The sequence below is a fragment of the Astatotilapia calliptera genome, chromosome 6, assembly GCF_900246225.1.
Source record: "Astatotilapia calliptera chromosome 6, fAstCal1.2, whole genome shotgun sequence".
NCBI classification, from domain to species: Eukaryota; Metazoa; Chordata; class Actinopteri; order Cichliformes; family Cichlidae; genus Astatotilapia; species Astatotilapia calliptera.
The window spans coordinates 25,497,058-25,518,535 of NC_039307.1; the positions used below are offsets into that span (position 1 = coordinate 25,497,058).

At 41.7% G+C, this 21,478-nt stretch overlaps 1 protein-coding gene across 2 annotated transcripts in view; it reads right to left on the bottom strand.

Moving 5' to 3' along the window:
* Window positions 1-14,970, bottom strand: part of frem3 (Fras1 related extracellular matrix 3) — a 31,723-nt gene extending 16,753 nt beyond the window's left edge. For both annotated transcript variants that reach the window (XM_026171332.1, XM_026171330.1), the window contains exons 1-2: window positions 9,868-14,970; window positions 8,941-9,030 (exon numbers count right to left, since the gene is read on the bottom strand). In XM_026171332.1, the coding sequence (XP_026027117.1) occupies window positions 8,941-9,030; window positions 9,868-14,884 (5,107 nt within the window). In that variant the 5' untranslated portion in view covers window positions 14,885-14,970. The remainder of the gene's footprint in view (window positions 1-8,940; window positions 9,031-9,867) is intronic.
* Between the last annotated feature and the right edge of the window lie 6,508 nt (window positions 14,971-21,478).

Below are 21,478 nucleotides of genomic sequence, written 5' to 3' on the forward strand. Positions count from 1 at the left end.
CGACTCAGTACCTGCTAAACAAGCAAAACTCTTAAAGACACAGATTTGCTCTCAGCACCCAAGAAGGAAAATGCACCAATTCCAGCCTGATGTACAGTCACACACAGAAAAAAAGACTTGAATCATCAGATTGTTTCTGTGCTGGAAAAAAAAGTGCTTGCTGGCAGTTGGCCCTATTTGGAGCTGATATGAGGAGAAGCTCATTCAGAGTCTCTCATCAGGGCTTATTGAATGAACACAGCAAAGACAAAAAAACTGCTATTGTTTTGGCACCAAGCAATCAGGCAGCTTTAGGTTTCTGCATTACTACAAGGAGTAAAACAAAGGGCTTTTTATGAATCAGACCAAGTGTGCTGGGCTGATATTTCACAGGCTGTTGAATAACAAGCATCGAAATTGCAACGACATATTTCTACAGTATTCAAATGACACTGAAAAGTTACATTTTACGACACCTCTGTGACTGTTTCTAGATATAAATATAATTGTACATATATGGGGAAAGCTGGGGACAAATGTAACATGTTTTATATCTTATTACATTACTATCTGAAACACACTACACATGTTGCTGCTGACATGATGTGTTTGCCATCATAAGCAACAAACATTCTAGCTTCATTTTTACATTTTACGTTTTCATTTTTCCAACAGTAAATAACCTGCAGAAGTGAATAAATGCAAATCCTGTACTTTTAAAACAACAGGCCCCATTACACAGCCGAATAACGGTCGTGCTGTGTGTTTCACAGCTCTGCTCTGGGGACGTATAGTGGTGTCTCTTTATGATTGTAAATGCAATCATAAAGAGACACCACCACAGAGTTACATCTGGCATTGCCTACTTGTTATCCACAGCGTGATCCACGGTTGTTTTTAATAATCTTTTTATCCAAAATAACAGCTGTCACTGCTGTTTGAAATGGCTGTTTGACATCTTCCTTTTTCCGTTGCACCTCACTCCTACAGTACGAAGAATGTGATTTGCTGTTATAATATATGCTCAGGAGGAGCAGAAAGCAGCACTACTGTTTTCTGGCTAAGAACATCAAAGCGAAGATCTCCCTTAGTCTGTCAGTCTGTCCCTCCCTGTCTCACAAAACCTTCCTTCCCGCCAGACTCCCAGATTATGTGTAGCAGAGTGACAGATGTACTCCACAAACCTCCTCCCCCTCTGTGTTCCCCTTCCTCCCTGTGTCGGCTTTGTTCGCAAAAAGGGGATGAACAACTGAGAAGGACAGCAGGCCGCAGTCTGGGTGGGCCAGATCTGCCGCCATGGCGTGCCTCCCTGCCTGCCTGCCTCCACATTTCTCTGAATTCTTTTGTGCGTGCTGTCAGACGCTGAGGCCGGCGCTGGCATGAGGCTGAGCAAGCCAAGAGTCGGGATGCCAGGCGTGCACATAGCACTTCAGAAATAAATGAAAATGGTTTAGCTTTGCCCAAAATAGAAAGACCCGCACAAAAAGTAGCTGCAAACATAGGAGCCAGATTGCTGTGCTTTATGATTAATTCTTTTGATTTATTGCAATTGTTATGACGCTCATGCTATATTAGTCTGGCTATCAAATCCAATACACTCGGCGACTGACTCACTAAGCTCACATTTCCATTAGCTTTTTAAACTGACAATCATTATAATTTCTGCTGGGATGAAATGTTTTATAGGCTCCATGTATTTCCAAACCTTCCTGTTAGCAGCCATCTAATAAATTAGCTTCACTTTGATTGATGCCAGTTGGACGGCAAAGAATGCTAAAGAAATGTGTTCTGTTATACGAGCCGAGTGACACAAACTCCTAACAAGCACTAAGAATGTGCATCAGAAAACACAGAGCAGTTACAGAATAACAGGATGACTCAGCACAACATCATGGCTTATTTACAGGACATTGCAGCCTCACAATTTCTCTGCAAAGGCGTCCTTTAACGGCGCATTCTCCCTCAGCTCATATTTACACAGCGGCACTGCCGGAACCATACATAGATGCAGTGGTACAGTGGGTCAGGCTGGAGGTATCACTTGAGAGGAAGGTCAATATGAAGCTCACCAGCATGATGCAAGGAAGAGCAACCTTCTAAGAATATCCTCATTGAGTGACAAGCGTCACGTTATTGCATTTCGTCATCAATCATCCAGTTCATATGAATACTGGTGAGATTCCTGCCAGCTATGCTCAGCATTTAATATCACTGGCTTTAAGTGTGGTCTGTTAAATCTAGAGGATGTCAAACATCTGGGTAAACAGACAAAAAAGGAGATCAGGTAAGATTCATCTAAAATTTAGGTTTCTTAGATGCAATGATGACTTTAATCGTTCAGTTTCAGTGTGTGCTATGAATCAACGAATCGAAGTGTCTGCATCACAGCATCTGTTCAGGACATTAAGGACATCTCTGCAGGAAGTTGAAAATAGCTTTGACCCATGTGTGCCAGTAGGCGGGGACAACAAAACGAAAACAAGCAAACTTAGACAGCACTGACATGTAGATGTCAAATCATGCAAAAAGTTCAAAAGCAAAAATAATGAACAAAACAACACTATTGATCAATCTAAATCTAGATTAAGGCTGTACTGAAGGATATTTCAGGCTAAAATGTTGGAACGCTGCCTCAGGGGACAAAAAATAAAACCAGTGTGAAAGCACGGAAAAATACCCGTAGACTGGCTTATTCAGTGCCCATAATTGGACACTGGTTAACATTTTGGTTTGCTAGTGATTGTTTTTAATAGCATTCACCAAATTCTTTGCTAATGCTAACCGAATGCTCACACAACATGACTTAGTCAGTTGCAATGTTAATCGTGGACCAACATTATTATGATGACATGGACATATCTACTTAAATTGTATTAATACATAATCAGTCTCTTTAACTAAATGCCTGTTCGGTCTGATCACAATGACTGAATGACATTGAACGGCGTACCTTGATTGCATATGGGGTTTTAGTGATTTAGCTGATTTACGCAATTATGTGATAAATAATGTGGCTTGCTTTGTGACCTACACTTTTAGCGCTTTATTGGTCTGCTGCTTAGCACTAATCAGCAGCTTCCCGTATTGGTGCAACGTGCACATACAGTCAGTGCTTCCCTGCATTGAACATCATTTCCCTCCACCCTGTTGTTCATACATGGTCCCTTGTGGCACCAGAAAAATTAGCATCAGGTGTAGCATCAGGTGTAGCATCAGGTGTAGCATCAGCTACCGGTGTAATGCTGAAATATAAGGAGGCTCTGGTTAAGACAACTGAGTCAAAAAATTATGAAAAACTGCACCTGATTAATCTTTTGAGGCACCTCGACTGAAACCAGGAAGTTCAAACTCTTCCTGGTGTGTCATGAATGTACCAAAACTAATCCATTCAAAAGCTGTTGAGACATTTCACTTCAGACCACAGTGAACCAACAATCCAACAAACCAGTGTTTCCTTCTCTGCAGCAAAGTCACTAGTGCGGCTGAAAAAAAAAAACATGGCACAGAGTAACTCAGTGACAGCTTTGCCACGTGGGAGCAGATAAGAATAACCGCTCTAGCTATACATCATAACTCTGCACCCCAGAAGTCCACCAGTCGCCATAAATCAAGGCTCAAGATAAAGAACAAAAAGAGAAATAGAGACAAAGAGTGAGGGAATAGCAGAGCTCAGTGAAAGGGCCGGAGGGAAACGTGAGATAGAAACAAGAAAAAAGAATAGTAATACCCTGAAGGGCTCTTAGAGAAGAGGAAAGGGGAAGGAGGGTAAGTGAGAACAGGACGGGGTGCGGTGGAGGAGGACTGAGAGGCCTTAGCTTCTTTAAGTCGCGGGGGCCCCGACAGTGGCACCATTAGCCAGTAAATCTCCCGGTGACTGTTGACACGAGTGACATGTAAGATCCCAAAACACTGTTAGGGAGCAGAGGTTTAGCATGTCCATGTCAGCCAGCCTGCAGTCCACATGCAGCAGGGTACCCTTACAGTACTGAAGAAATGTGACCAAAATGCTGCCCTTTTAAAAATATTTCAAGTTCCTTTTCCTCAGTTTCCCCTTTTCTCTTCTGGCTTGATATCATTGCACCCCTCTGGGGAGCTGCCCCCTCCAGAGCGGGCAACTCTTACGCTGGAAATCTGTGGGTTATCGGGCTATCTGAGATTGGGTTAGATTTCTGCAGAGCTGGGAGTGGGGTGACCACAGGCTTTGAAAGGGGATCCCTCTGGAGCCTCCACTCTCACGTACACACCTGTCTGCCTGGGATACCACCTCACTTCTAGGCCCTGCTCTGTCTGTGGCCCTGGAGTCTGGAGTCCCATAGGAAGTGCATTCCTCTCCCCGGCTCTGAATGATCACATAACACTCAACTCACCAGGGCCCATGATCCCCCTGCAGAACTGGGAGACTATATTGTTGCAACTAGAAAAAAAACCTTATCTTAATGCAAAGCTATTTGTTCTGTCTTTGGTTTTTGTCTTCTGTTTGGGGTGCACTTTGACTTGCACCAAAGATTAAGAAGAATGAAATGTTTGGTTTTTTTTTTGTTGTTGTTGTTGTTGTTTTTAAATTATTGTTCCAAAACACTCCAAAATCTTTACATTTACAAGGTTTAACAGGCCTGACACAAAAGGGTTTCTTTTCTTAGCCCGTGGCTCACTGGACCCATTCCTGATGGATGGGGATATATGTGAGCTGTGTCACAGCAGGTATTTACTGCTTCAGTATCCCACTCTTTGAACGGCTGTAAGAAATTCCAGAGTTGGTCACTTGAGTGCAAGTTACTGCTTGCAAACGGTGTGAGGATGGCCCAAGTTGAATCCTAGTTTGTTTCTAAGATCATCATCACAGATCTGTTAAGTCTGGTATTCTGAGTACTTAGTAAGAAGCCATTAGTTTTGTAAAATGACCGCAGTAGCAGATGATAATTATACTGGTTTCTTTCTACTTTAGACGGGATTTGCTGGCAAATAATTATAAGATATTCAAAATTTTGTGATTAAAGATTTTTCTTTATGCCTCCAGTCTCCACCTGACTTTAAAGCAACTTTCTGCACCTATTTAACTTTCCACAACACAGAAGATGCATAGAAGGAGAGTGACAGTGAGGCTGGACAGTGGTGTGGACAATCAGTACTGATGACGTTGTCGTGTTTTTAAAAGATTTTTATTGCTCAAATCAGCATTTGAGAAAATCTTTCTTATTGTTAAACTTGTAGCAAGGTGAGGTGCTGTAAAAGTAAACCAATGACTTGAAAAACCGTTACACCTTTAAGTATTTAATGTTACATAATAGCTTTCTTGTGAATATACAGATATGAACATGTATAGAATACCTCAAATGAACCAGAGGCTGCAGAAACTGTAATGGAATCACAAGACATTAAAAAAAGAAACAAACTATGCACCATATAGTACGGATAATGCAGATCAAATGTAGAATTTAGATGTTTTTCACTGTAGATTTAAACTTTAAGCAACAGAGGAGGGTTTTTTTTCTAACAACTGACTGCTATGCTAACTCTATGCTAATGACTGATCCTCACAGAGACCCCTGAAATCAAACCGAGTGTCTGCTCCTGACTTCTTACTAAGACCAGTGTTGGGTTTAATGCATTACTAAGTAACGCGTTACTGTAATTAAATTACTTTTCCACTGAAAAAGTAGAGTAACAAATTACTGTTCATTTTTAGGTATTTTAATTACAGTTACTTACAATGTATTTGCGTTACATTGTAAAATAATTAAACTCGCTGAATATCATTATTTAATTTCAATAATTTGTCTCCTAAACGTAGAAGTAAACTCTGCCGCTTTAACATCGCTGTAGTGCAGCTGTACGTCATTTCGCACCAGTTTGCTTTATAGTCGTATTCTAAAGCGGAAGATGTCGGACTCGGCTGAAGCGAGTGGCTGTTTTTTGAAATGGACATATTCCCGTCTCTTCACTTACATGGTAACTGGTCGGATCACTTATTATTACAGTAATATGTAAGCTATGTCCTGGGGAGAAAAAACTATCGGCTGCTGTTAATAGCAGGAGTAATCTACTGAAGCGCCTGACACGAGAGCATAGACGAACACTTCTGAGTGATCCTTGTTCATCATCCATGGGTAACACCGCGGCAGCTCCTGCTAAGCAGGCAAAACTCGATTTTACTTCAGCAGCACAGAAAGCGTCTGAAGGTGAGCTTAAAAAAGTGATTGCAGGCTGCATTGTGGAAGAGATGCTACTGCTGCATACTGTAGAGTCTCCGTCTTTAAAAAAATGTATTTATTATTTAGAAAGTTTAATTTCTGTTGTTTACCCACTCAAGGTTTATAGGGATTTTAAGAAGTATTTAGTTAAATTACTTATTTAGTAATTAAGTTACTTTTCTGACACAGTAATTAGATAAGTAGTTTAAATACAATATTGACTAAGTAATTAGTAATTAATTACTTTTTTAAAGTAACTTACCCAACTTACTGACACACGTGCTCTTACAAGAGCCATACTTCCGCTTTGCCTGGCCACACATACACACACATACCCACACACACAATGTCACTGGTCTGCACATCATTGGTTTATGTTTGATTAAGATCTTAATTTTCTGTATCAGCAGATACACGGACTCGCAGTTACATATGTACATGTATGCTTGCAACATTTGAGCCTGCAGGGCTTATAGAGGAATGCCAAACTGCTTCAGTTCCACATGAGGATATGTTAATTATCCGAGTGTGTATTCTTGACCTGCTCGTGAAGAAGCATCACTGGAGCGCATGTAGTGGCAGGTATCTTTTAAAGGCTGCTAAGACCCTTAGGGAGCTTCCCATATCAGTGCATCTGAGGGGTATTTCCGGAGCGTGAGGCCACATTCAGATTGTGTGTATTTGTGTAAAACTTACTAGGTTTAGAAGTGGTATGTTTACACTCGATTCAGGATTAAGAATTACTGGAGTTTACAAAGGAGGTTTAAAACCCACTGATTTTGAAAGGATGTGTCTGGATCTAGAACTACTTTGATTAGATAAGAATTCATTATAAAGAAGTTTAATAGTGTTTTTGTGGTGTTTAAGCACAGATTTCTATTTAACCTTAGGTTAGGTTAATGAAGTCGCATTTGGATTTTCTTTTTAAGTACAAAAGTTTGTTCCCTGAGGCCAGTGAAAAATGGATTATCTTGGGTGCTAATCTCTACTGACCCACCATCGGTTCTCACACAAGCAGCTCACCCACTGAGATTTGTTATCAGAGAACCTGACCATCACTGTGCTCTCCACTCACATGCCCCTACATGTCCAGGATAAAGCCACATCCCTCAGGGGTCACCTCTTCAACACTTCACATTAGCGGGCCACCAGCTGGCTCGACTCGCTCTCATGTATTATCTCTTTGATCTTTTCCTGGACGTGTCTTTGTATTTGTGTGTGTAGTTATGTATATGTATGGTGATGATTTTACTGATAAGTGTATCCATTAAGTGCAGTGATACAGATGCAGTTCATCACACAGATGATGTGGCGCTGCCACACGTGTCAGCCGTGGTCATGTAGAAACAAGGTCTGGTTTTACGTCCCAGTATAAGCTCCACTGCACCTGGTTCAGCTGAGTTGGCTGGAAGCTTAAATAAAGTGTGTAAGCAAACAGAAAAGGGAGCGCTGAGCTAATTGAAGCCCTTGTGTTCCCTTCCTGTGGTAAAACCCACACTTAAAGACAGAAATTCTTAGCTTTAGGCATCTTATTAAACCACATGTGGAAAAATGTTGGCCTAAATGAAGATTATAGGATTAAGGCACTTTTATCTAATCTATGTTGATTAATGTCAGTGCTACTGATTCTCATTAAAAATAAATATATCACTCACAGTCTGAGGGTAAGAGTTAATACGGAGGCATTAAGGCGAAGCTAAACTAAAAACAGACAAACTCACGTCCTCCTTTTTCTCAATGGGTGTGATGGTGGTGTTAGGAGGTGGAGCATGTCCCTCCAAACAGCATAATTATAGACTAAACTTTCCCTTCAGCATTGATTGCCTTTCTAAATCTTGTTTCATATTTTACAGCCAATGCTAAAATAGTAAAACCCACCTGCTGCATTTTATCGCTTTGCATTTGCTATAAATATGTAATGCTGTTAGAGGTGAATGTGACAAGGCAACGAGTGATTTTATTATACCCTGACCCATCATATACCATGCATATCCGATTCATTTAAGAGAATTCTTTAGGGTAACCGATGTCGGCTGTCAGATTGTCGCATTATGCTTGGGGTGGATATAAATAATGTTTTAATAGTAAGGCAGTGTTACAGAAAGCCTCAGTGCTTCAATGTTATGTCAGAGTAAGCGAGTAAAAACAGAGAGAGAAAGAAATTGAGCTAACAAAAAATATGAAGTTCTTATATTTTGGATAAAGTTGGTTATTTATTAAAAAGAAATTTAAGAATCTTTTAATTTGAAAATCTTCATAATGTCAAAATATTCTGCAGATTTTATTTCACAAGTCATGTCATTGAATAGTGGATACTTAGAAAGATAAAAGAAGATGTTTGTGAGACTTGCTGTAAGAGGAACCAGATATATCAGCATACCTATGCACACTTCACTGTGTCACTTCAGGCAGATGATGAAAGGTGGCGTTTGAAAGCCCAGAGAAGCGCCCCAAAGTATAGGACCCTATTGTTCAATAACAATACAGTTGAGAGCATGTGGTAGTCTTTTACTTTTACTAACCCACATTCAGTGTTTGACTTAAGTCCCCTTTGACCCCTGTCCTTTAAACCTGCTGCCCTTTCCAGTGGGGCGAACAGAGGCGGCGCCTCGGTACTGGGTGTCAGTCATGGCCAACTGCTTTAAGCCTTTGTGATGCAAACACTTAGGTGACCGACAGAGAGCAAGAAGTTTAAATTTTAAGCAGCCATTAAAAGTCAAACTCAAAGTGGCTTGAAGCCACTGCACGTTAAATATTAGAGGGGTCCTACCGTTGTCTTCAACTATGAAGTAGAAGATATCACTGGTGGCGTTGCTCCCATCCAACAGCACATAACAGATCTTCATGTCATTGATATCAGCTGTTTGCATAAAAAATATGGAGAAACAATTAGCTAAAATGATAACTGTGACGACTAAACCACTTTTATAAGGTTGTATAAATACAAAGTCAGAAAATATAGTTTACAGAGATATATTTAATCTCCTAAGACCTGAACCCTTTCAGGGCATGCAATTTTAATTTGTCTTTACCATTTGGGCTGATTGGGACCTGATGAATGTAAAAACAAAGAGTTACGTGACTTTTTTCCCTGATTTTTGTTTCTGAGAAAAATGAGATCCACATATGAGGACATTAGCTTGAAAATTTTGACAGAACAGTGGCAGCATAACGTCCTCATAAGTGGAAATCAGGCCCTTGTAGAGCAAAATTTTGTATTTTGGTCTAGACAACCCAAAATTTGATGTCCACATATGTGGACGCCAGGTCCTAGGAGGTTAAAATTGTTTTATGGGGTCTGTAGTAACCAGTTAAGCATCATTATATTAGTATAAGAATGCAGCCAACTGGTTTTAACTGAATATTATTTATTTGAATATTTTTTATTCTTTGCTTTTTCACCGGTTATAAAAAGCTGTCTTTCTGTTTTACACATTCAGGATTTGGATTTGTGCTTCTATGCATCTTATTAAATTCTATAAAAACAAGTCTTTGTAATAAATCCTGGGAGAATATCTGGTGTTCTGTCAACTTTATACTAACTCAAAGCTGTTGGCATCATGAATTCAGAACAATTCTTTCCTTTGTGCCACACAAAACATCCACTCTAATCCAATATTAACTCTAAAACACTGATGAGTAAATCTTACCTTTGAAAAACGTTGTTACAAGGTTTAAAAATGTGACATCATCTTACCTTGTGTGAATGTCTTGATGCTGTCATTGCCCACGGCGGTATTCATGATGAAGCCGTGCAGTGGAGCCTCGGACACCGTGTACTTCAACACCTTCTGGGGACTGTCCCGGTCCTCTGATCGAAGGACCTTGCTGGTGATCACAAAGCCCAGGTGTCCAGTTGGGAGGACTTTCAGTGAAGCGGCAGCCTTATTTACCAAAATCTGGGGGACACCGTTATCCACCGTATTGATGTGAATAGTCATCATTTGGGGTTTGCGTGTCTCATAGTCAGTGTTAGGGAAAACGTAAAAGTCGGTGTGAGTGCCATCGGTGACAGTGAAAGAGAAGCTGTCTTCACTGGTCTCAGTGCCATCGTGCTTATAGCTGATAAGGTTCTCGTTCAGGTCCTGCTTGGTAAAAGTCGTAATTGGCTGGGTGTTGTTGAAAAGCAGCAAACCGTGTACTGGCACTTGCGTGATTATAAAGCGCAGCAGGTGGTCTGGAGTGTCCCGGTCTTCAGCAGTAAGTTCAAAAGGTGTGATGAGTTTGGATTCGCCCTCCTCCACAAGTAGCCTTGTTATGGTTAAGACAGGTTTCTTATTATCCACATCGGTGATGGACACTCTGAAGGTTCGGAAGACGGGATTGTAGCCGTCTGTCACCTCAAACTCGAAGCTGTCCATTTTAATTTCATCATCAGAGGTGTGGATGTAGTAGATCTTGTTGCCAGCAAGCTGCAACTGGGTGAAGGTGGAAATAGGAACACCTGGGAGGTCAGTGCACTCTAAGTGCCCTCTACTAGGCGCTCTCGTGATGCTAAAACTGAGGTATTCATCAGGGCTGTTGATGTCAGAGGTGCTGAGGAGGTCAGTGGTGAGAGTTACTTTTCCACCTTCTTTGAGAGTCACACCTTTGTTAACAACATCTGGAAAAACCATATCAATGCTTCCAATGCTGATGTAAAAGTAACGGTCAATAAGTGGATTTATACCATCTGTGACGTCAAATTTCAGCAGGTCACGGATTCCTTCCTGGCCTGTGTGCACATACTGAATGAGTTGTCTGTCAATTTCATCTTGTGTGAAATTCATTCCCAGGGTGATATTTCCTAAAACGTCTCCAAATTTGCTGATACGCTGCAGGTAGCCTTGGCCAGGGCCGTATCGCACAACATAAGTTAATTCCTTGTCTTCGGAGTCAAGATCTGTTGCCTTTAAAACGCTGTTGCTAATCACTTTTGTTTCTCCGATCTCCACATCGAGGCCATCGTTAATGGCCATTCTTGGTGTCTCATCATCAACAGGAATGACCACGATAGGAACTGTTTTTTCCACTTTGTGTTTTCCATCAGATAGCCTGATTTCAAAGCTGTCTTCCTTGGTTTCAGAGTCATCATGTTCATAGACAATGTTGGATGCCTCTATGAGCTGCTCCAAGTTGAACTTCTCCACAGGGATGGTGCCAGTGCTGAGCTGCTGAACAATTGTCCCATGCTTGGGTGGTTTGATGATCTCAAAGTCCAGCTCATTCTTGGGGATGTCAGCATCAGCTGCGTTCAGAATTGGGGTGTCAATGACCAGACTCATTCCCTCCATTACCACAAACTCACGGACAAAAATCTCAGGCTTCTCATCATTGGCTGGAATGATGACTATGGGGAAGAAGTGGCGCTCAGAGAAGTTAATACCATCTGAGCAGCGGAACGTGAAACGATCTTCCACAGGTTCAACCCCTTTGTGGATGCTTTGGACATAGTAGATGTGGCCAAGGGAAATTTCTTTAATGGCGAATGCGGTGATGGCCGTCCCAGCTCTTGATTTCTCTGAGCCTGCTGCAGGTGAGATGTTCTCCACATAACCAGAAGTTGGTTGGACAATGATGGTACACAAGATATCCTCGCTGTTGGTGTCAACATCCTCGGCATGAATTTGCTCCAGAGTAATGACGTTCTTCTCCCCTTCCACTACTATAAACTGCTCGCCGACGCTGACAACAGGTGGGATGCTGTCAACAGGAAGGATTGTCACATGGACTGTCACACCTTGGATCTTGTTGCCACCAATGACCCACTGCTCTGACATGTCAGACAAAGTAAGATTGAAGGAGTCGTGCTCTTTGGTCGGCCCTATTTCACCAGATGTGTGAGCATACACAACCACCCCGTTAATTATGTCCTCCTGAGTGAATCTCTCAGCAGGAGCACCATTAACCAGGATTTCACCCAGTCTCGGAGGTTCTTCAACAATAAAAGTGAGCATGAGGTCATCTGTATCTTCATCGTGGCCCTGAATGACGTTACTTGTAATCTCCGTGGCTCCATTCTCCAGTACATCTATGGAGGCTCCGAGCAGGCCGGGTGGGAGCATAATCGTGGGCCTTTTGTCATCAACTGGCTCGATTGTGATCCTGATGGCAATTGGTACCTCATGGAAACCATCACTTACAGAGAGCTTGATGACATCAGTGAGAGATTCTTTTCCTCCGTGCATGTAAGTTAGACGACCGGTTGTGATGTCTTCGAGCACAAATGTTTCGCCATTTGACATATCAATCCCCAAATACTGCAGCTGCCCATACTGGGGAATCTGGGTCACCGTGAAGATGATATTGTCGTCATCTGTATCCGTGTCAGTGGCGTGCAGCTCCTTCCTGGTAATGACATGTGTACCTCTTTCCAAAACAGTGAATCCTGTGTTGGTGATAAGTGGAGGTTTGTTGTCAACCGGCTGTAGGAAAATGGTGAACAGTCCATCTGCTGTGTTTCCAGCTGTGTCTTCCACAGTGAATGTGAACTGAGCCTCTTTTGGAGTGATGCCCAATTCCTGGTCTGGGGGCTTATAAGCTACTTTGTGGTGATTAACCTGGGCTTGTGTAAACTCTGTAATTACAGTGTCAGGGCTGTCAGTCAGTACAATTTCACCCAAGAGGGCTGGATTGTTCTCATCTGTGTCAGTCGGGGGCTTAGTGATGGTGTACTTCAAATCTCTGTCATCTGAATCAAGATCAGTATAACACAAGAATTTCTTCCTAAAGTATGTGAGCTCATATTCCTGCACTGTCATGTGAAGGGTGGTGCCTGGGAAAAGCTCTGGGGCAAGGTCATCAACGGGATGGATTTTGATAGTGAACGTGTGCTCGCCTGATTGATTGGGAGGATCGTTATCGTCCTGGACCCGGAATACAAAGTGATCGGTTACAGTGGTGGTGCTGTGGGGCCCGATGTGACGATAGAACAGCTTTCCATCCAGAATGTCCTGCTGAAGCCACTCAGTCACCACCTGCTCAAACATCTCATCTGTCTCGCTGAACTTCCACAGAGATGGGTCAGACGGTAGCTCTGCTTGCCTAAGCAGGAGTTGCCCTATGGTGGAGTATGGTGCCTCCATGACAAACTTAATAGTGGAGTCTTCTGAATCGATGTCTGTTGCACTTAGGATGAATGGAGAGATCTGCATGATTTCATTCTTGAACAACACCAAGCCAGTGTTTGCATTAATAATAGGGGGCTCGTCATCAGTGGGGACAATGGTGATGGGGAACAAAAATTCCACTTCATTACTGCCGTCAGTCATTCTAAAAATAATGTTGTCGCTATAGGTGTCGCTGCCGTCATGCTGGTACGCAACAATGCCAGCGTCTAGATCGGCAGGTGTAAAGAACTTCCTGCGTGTGCCGAGCATAGTAAGGTCTCCGTGCTTTAAACCATCGATGACTGTGATTCTCACGTCTTCCAGGTTATCCTCATCGCTAATCTCTAAATTCTGAGAGCTGGAGAGAGCTCGAGATTGCCCTTCAAACAATAGCTGCCCTGTATTTTTGGTTGCAACAGGAGCCAGTGTATTCATAGGCTTTACCACAATCATAAAAGCAAATGGATCTGACACTGCACCATCGGTGTCTACAATTTCAAACTCTAGCTGAAAAATCCTCTCTTGTTCTGAGTCATCTGAGGGTGGCTTATAGGCTATTTTAAGCTCTTTGATGTCCCTGTGATAGAAGGAGGTGATAGGCAGGTTCTGATCATCTGTGCTGATGATATAACCCTGCTGAGGGTTCAGCGGAGACGTGATGTTGAAGATTAAGTCATCTGGGTGAGATTCGACATCTTCAGCCGACAGCATGTCACTTGTAATAGCTGTCATCACAAACTGATCAACCTCCATCATCATCATAGCTACAAAGCTGGGTTTGGGAGCAGTGTTCTCTGCACCTTCTCTGATTCTAACCATCATTTGGAAATGCTCTTGCATTATCATGTTTCCTTCGTTATCCTGCAGCTCTACCATCATTGGAATATAGTCTCTGTTTGGTGAGTTGGTTTTAGCCGTGTGCTTGTAGCGAATACCCTGCTTCACAAACTCATCACAGTCAACCATTTGGCCATTGGAAGGGTTGTTCAAAAGAGTGCCATACCTGGGAAGACCTCCAGCGCCGACCAGAGTGCTGATCTTACACTGTGTGACACCATCCTCATAGGAAAACTCCAGGCCCTTTTTGTCAATAGGATTGCTCTCTCCATTGAGCTTTTCAACATTAAGGGGCATATTCCTGGTGAGGATCTCAAGCTGCTGGAAAACAACCTCTACTTCCAACATGAAGGGGACAATGACTGTGTCTGTGTGAGAGTCATAACGAAGCTGCAGCTTCACACGATCCTTACTGGGGCTCCTTGATCCAAAATGCGTGTATTTCACTTCTTCAGATCCAAATGAACAGGGAAACTTTTTAGGGGTTAGCATCCCAGGCTTCTGGGCCAGTGGATCATTGTCCAGGACTGTGATTTGGCAGCGGTCACCGGGCTGCACTTCTGTTACCAGGTCATTCACAGGGTCCAGAAACACGGACCGCCCAAAAGGCACTCTGATCCCATTGTTAGCAACAATGATATCATCTTCATTAGGTCCGGCCCTGCGGTGATAGAGGTGAGCTGAATCAAAAGGCCCTGCACATACTGAGGCAAAACAGAAGCTGAGAGAAAAAGCCAAAAGAAGGCAACTCTTTTTACAAAGTTTGCAACTTTGCAGACAAGCAGCCATGTCTGCTGCTAGTTGCCTTGTAATTTAGTTAAAACAAGTGAGCAGCAGCAGGAGGCTGATGCTTCTTAAGTGAGAAAAAAAGCATAAAAAAAGAAACTTTGGGCCGGCTGGAATCTCCTCTGTGTGTTTCTTGTGTGGCTGCACAGACCCAAGTGTGGTGAATGCTGCAGGGCTGTGCAGGTGAATGAAACAGTAGTCTGTGACTTGCACAGGCTCCTCCTTCTGTCAGTGCAGGGAGGGGAGCCTCCAGCCCCCAAAGCTAATTTAAGAAAGACCATTGGACAAGATTGCCCCAAACAACACCTACCCTTCTCCTCTTCTCTCACTAAAAAAAGGGTGTTGGGGTGGGGGTTGGAGGATAAAATCCTATTCAAAAAAACAAGTCTTATTTGATTATATGGAATCTGTACAGTTAAAACCCCTGACACTATACTGTATAGGTTAGGAAATGTGATGTACTATAGATAGATATCCATGTTTTTTCATATGATGCATCATTTTATAAATACATTTAATTAAAAAATCAACTGAATATAATTTGATATCTTGTTCCTCCAAGTTTTTTCTTTTAGACACAAGTGTGAACATGCAAATGTGTCAGAATGCAACCCAGTTAATGTTCCCTTTAAAAGGGTTAAAGCTAAGAAATAGTAGAAAAACAGTAATAAAGCCTTTACCCAGCGATAAAATGATTCTTTAGCTATTTAATCGATTTGTTTTTAGTTACTTTAAAATGAACAGTGTCTTCTGATGTTTGATCACTGACCTGTGTGATATCACACGCAACTTCATTATTAAGGGTGTAACCTATCCTATCAACCAATCCCTTATATTACCATGGAGGGCGAACTAAGAGAAGGCAATGTAATATGCCCAAACAAACTATCATTATATCAAAGATGAGCCAGTCAGCAGGGATTCAGACACTGAACAGGATTCTTAGAGTATCAGAAGAATAAAGTTTAGTATCTCAACCAAAGGCGTGTCTGTGCAGAATGATGACGTGTGGAGATATTTCTGTTCTCTTCTAGAGTTAAGGGCCTCTAAGTTCAGGCAACTTTCGGCTCCGGAGGGGCCATTTGTTCCAAACATGGGGACAATAACCTGGCATCAGCTGGCACAACAGGTGTTGGAAACTGTTTGGTCTCACACACACACACACACACACACACACACACACACACACACACACACACACACACACACACACACACACACACACACACACACACACACAGAAAAAACATTATACAGCTGAAAATATGCCACCTAAGCCACCTGTGATGGAAATAAATATATAATACGCCGCATAAATATAGCACGGGACATCTCTGGCTTCATTTCTCATAAAGTTTAGTTGCTGAGCAAGCGCTTGTAATAACCGAATCTCTGCAAGCAATGGCTGCGTGTTTTGAGGTTAAATAAGATTCAAATGAGGGAAAGTCCCCTCGTCTGTGATTACAGCATCTGCATATTTCATGCAACCGAACACTGTTGTTCGGCAAACTGAGTGCGCAAAAGAAAGTTTCAGCAGAATAAGCAGGTGAAGAAAATTTGACGTTCTTTTTCTGCAGTGACAAAGCAGAGCGTGGACACATCGAGCACTCACACTGGATGCAGCGAGAATGTGAGAATGTGTATTCAGTATGCTACACAAGGTCATGTTAAGATAAAAATACCTAGTAGCCTTTTATGGGTCATCTTTTAAGTTGAGCCTGACACTTGACGAAGTGATCCATGTGCAGCGCTCGAGCATGTTCACACTTTCCTTCCAGCTGCAACGCTGGAAATGTTTGAGTTTCGTTTTATTGTAACCGCTGACTGTGACATTTCTACGTACTAGGAAAAATCTTCTTTTTAAATAGTTTAACACACCAGTAAATTTATCCAGTTATGGACTGATAATGAGTTGCTTGTATGGAAGAATTTGTTGCTAGGTAGGGCACTTCAGTGCAATTTATGCTTCAATATAGTGAAAAATGAACCTTCAGAGCTGCTAGAATTATTATTCAGTGAAAGTGCTGCTTCTTTATCGGTGGCGGTAAAGCTTTTAGGACAACGCTGTGAACCACTCAGCAACCTTCCTCTAAGTGTGGGTCAAATAGCAGAGATGCCATAAGCATCCCAGCATTCTGTATCACACTTTTCATTGCATCCTCTAAATAAATCTTGCCCTCCTCGCTTGACCAGACAAGAATAAAAATGGGACATGCACCAAATGGTGTAACTATAGAAACAAACACAGTAAGCTTTTTATATTCTGTTACTCTCCACGTTCCTCCCATAGTGAGGAAAAAAGTGAAGACTTAAAAACAAGAACTTCCCATTCAGATAGTTAGAAAAGCCTGATATTGATTGCTGGGCTGGAAGCATGACTGATGAAACAGGCGTGTATAAATCACCCGATGACAGCTGCTTAAGGTGTCTGTCGAGCTGGTTAACTGGTTAACTTGCATTTCTCCAAATTAGACATTAAAGACACGACATGCTTTTAATAAGTGTCTAAGATAAACAGAGAATGAAGCTGGCGTGATGCCAGCCTCTGGTGCCCAGGATCATCTCTTCATCCAGGGGGAAGCCTGTGATGACAGCAGCACTAATGACATCGTGATAAATGGAAAACAAAGCACTCGTCCTTTTATCCCTAACAGCAACGGTGGCAAAATCCAGGATTTGCTGATTATTTTCCTCAGTTTCCCACAATTCCTGGTCTGCGTCATCATGTTCAGAGAACAGGGAATGCAAAGCTCTTTAGTAAACACGTTTCACAGTTTGACATGCTCTCAGCACAAACTGTTGACTTTACCCCCTCGTTTTAGTCACGCTCCAGGGCTCACATTGTTAGCTCGCTGGTTCAAAATGAAACACCTCTTCAGCAACTATTGGAAGGATTGCCTTGGAAGTTTGTGCAGACGCTCAAGGTCCCCGGGAAAAGGATAGATCTTCTTCTGCGGACTAACCCTCTAGCACCACCGTGAGGAGGGCGTTTTTGGTTTTAAGTCAAAGGAGTAATGGATGGATTCACATGAAATATATGAATAAATGATTTTGTCTTTCATGTCTTGACTTTAAATTTGTGTCACGTACCATGATTTACACTTAAAAGTGTCTCCTTTTTGCGTTCTTCCCTCTAAACATAATTATAAGCATTAAGCATGGCTGACTTAAACATGAGGAAAGTGTCAAAGGAGCCACTTTCACGAGTAAATCATAGCATGCTGTTTTCTTGGCTCCAATGGTAATCCAGTTAAGAGGTGACTGTGTGTGATTTTATAGCTGACAAAATCACCGTACACAGAAGCTGGAGGTGATAGCAGTGCTGGGATTTTGTTTTTTGTTTTGTATGATGATCCCAAGTTATTTATTTATTTATTTGTTCATTTGTGTGAGAACCACCAGACACTGCAACAGGTCTGACAACTGTAGGGAATTTCTTTTTTAAATTTATGTAACTTTTTATTTGGCATCAACCTCGCCTGCGTTTGTCTTTGATTTAAAAAAAGAAAGAAAGATGGGAAGTGTTTTAAAAAATGGGTTAGTAAACTGGAACTAGTTTAACATTCCACAGCTTAACACGCTGACATAAGCCTTAATGGGTGTTTTGCTTTTTTGAAAGCTGAAAGTTTTAGTGCTCATTCTTCAGATTCTCAGCGTGCCCGCAACTCTTTTCAGGCATGAACATCTCAACTATTTTTAAAGTAGATGAAACAGCTCTCTCCAGCTTTTGATGTGTAAGGGTCTGTAGAGTTACCAGAATACCTGATGTATGAAGATATTCAGAAACACTGGATATCTCAGTACATTATTATAAACATCACATCACATTTTGCTGCATCATTTGTTTCACATTTTGGATTTTCTGGCATAATTCAAGGCTCCTGTTTGAGGACAGCTATGTGGGTGACGATCGTGTGCTGCATCCTGTCCAACCGTATATTTAGTTCTGAATCAGATTGCGGTTGTGCCTCGTGGTTCTCTCCTCATCTCTTGGCATACAAGCATACACTCACCAGGCTTTATTAAGCTACTACCTGCATGAACCACCTTTTCCCGTCAAAGCTGCCTCAATTCTTCGTGGCACAGACTCTGACTTGATCACATCACACTGTTGCTGCAGATCTAACTGCTCCACACGAACACAGACGTTGGAAAACCTTCCACCTTCTCATCTCACATAGATGAAAGAAAGATCAAGGATGTTGAGTCCTGAACATCTCAACGTGGGTGGTTTTAAAAACTATGGTTACACATAGATTTGTGAATGACGCTCTTGCTGTTTGTGCACTGATTCAGTGTAACCGACTCTCTTCTTTTCTCTCTCCCTGGTGTCTTTTGCAGTCTAGATCTCAGCCTCACATAAATTATCTGATTATGTAGAAGTTATAAAAGAAAAAGCTGTTAGGGATCAGCTGCAGGAGGTGATAAGCACCTTGGTAAAGGAGCTCTGACAGATTCTTTGAAAACAAGCTTTGACATCAGAGAGGTGGCTCACCCCGATAAACCCCTTGTCTCCTCAGAATAGCCGAGGAAGATTTCCCCCACATTCTCTTTGCTCTTGCGCTACTCGCTAGCATCCTAATCATCCGGCCCGTTGTAAATATACACTGCGTATAAATAGGGGATAACTGAGACCTTTGGATCCAGTTCCGAGGAGGAAGAGGTTTGTGTTTTGCTGCACTGGGTGGTTTGACGCAGGGTGTCCATGACTGCGGTCAGGCCGGAGGGGCGTGCATACGAATTTTAGAACCGCTCCTGCCGTCACTGCTGCTCTGCGGGCTCAGTGCAACATTTCATCTGCTTAATGGCGGATTAAAGCATCCTGTGGGGCAGATTGATATAGGCTGATGCTGTCATTTGTCATTAAAGGGGAGCGGAAGCCCATGGAAACAGGCTGGATATAGCAGCTGGATCGGCCCCAAACACTGGGCAGCTCATTGCTGTAGATGGAAATTATAAGAATATTATGTGCCTCATGAATTTAGACAGGAAACATAAATATAGGCCAGTCTATTAGCGATGAGCTGAAAATGGACATGGCAGTTAATTAGGCTTTATTGTGTGTTAAATTGCACGGCCGCGTCTGTAATCGTATTCATGTAGATGTAAATTTGCTGTACAGCACCATTAAATATGATTCTCATTTCAGCCAATATGTTCAGATTTAATTAGTACTAATCATGGCCTCACTACACTAAAAGGAGAAGCAGGTATCAACCTATGTGCAGCACAGTGTTACACCTCACCAAATGTTAATTACTATTTGCTAACGGTGGGGGAAGAAAAATAGGCTTCTGGACAAAGAAAAAAAGTTTTTATTTAATACAAATCAAATGAAATTCAAACAAAAGTCACGTCATAACAAGTGGTGCAACACGAAGCTTCACACTGTTATAGGAAGAACGTAAAACAGCAAAATGGAGCTTCTGTAAAGCACTTCCTCTTAAACTGAGGAAAGCACAATTTGATCAGATCTGACAAGCCTCTGTCATTTTCATATTATTCATATTTTACAAATACATGCCAAAAATGAGTAAAGAGTTTTGGAGCCAGGATTCAAATAACTTTGTTTGGTGAAGTAGCAGTGACCATATCAAGCCAATCATTGTATATACACACACTTATGCATGGATTTATTTACATTATTTATATCAAGGCCAGTAATACCAATGTAGAAAACCTTAATATGCATGTTTTAGTTTAAAATTGTGCTTAAATGATTAGTTAATAGATCCATTAGTTAGGAGTGCTTTTACATTATTTCTGAATGCCTGAAACGGGTGATTCTTAAACAACCATTTTGGAAATGATTACCACTTACAGCCAGTGTATTTATTAAGTGAGCAAATCTGAATGCATATTCTCTGCTTCACACTCACCTTGTAAATTTATAACACTTTTTTTTTTTTTTTTTACAATATGGCAAAAACGTGTAGTAAGTGCTTTTGTGTGCCTCTCAAATGGATTATGTATAATGTTTTAAATTAAATTAACATTTTTGTTTGTTTGTTTTTGATTGGTTAACAATAAGTGTAAACCAAACAAAATGGTTTGATTGGTGTTTGTCAGCCATTGGGTAAGAGGTGCAGTACACACTTGGACAGAGCGCCAGTCTATTGAAGGGGTTATGACCTGAACAGTGATGAATAAAAGCCACAATACATATTCAGAAGACAAGTTCAGTAATTACTAAAACAACGAAAAGCGAACAATTAACTTTGAAAAAGCTTACAGCACTGTCCAAAAGTCTTGAGATACACCTCAATTTAAAAAGTATTTTGCTTTCAAGAAGCCAGACGTTCTGGTAGCAGGGTCTTGATCAATAGTTCTCCAGGCTTTCTGAAGGTCTTTCAAAGTTTTTCTTTGGACATTGGCTGTTGTTTCACTCGTAGTACCTGTTGTTTCAGTCGTAGTACCTGACATTTTCAGAGAAACATCCATCAGATTTTTATCCACTATGTCAGCGGTCCCCAAACGCAGTCGTTTGGTACCGAGCCAACATCCAAAGAAGAGCTTTGAATGTCCTTCAAGAGGCCTGGAGAACTATTCCTGAAGGCTACTTTAAGAAATGACAAGAAAGCTTTCCGTTGTCATACC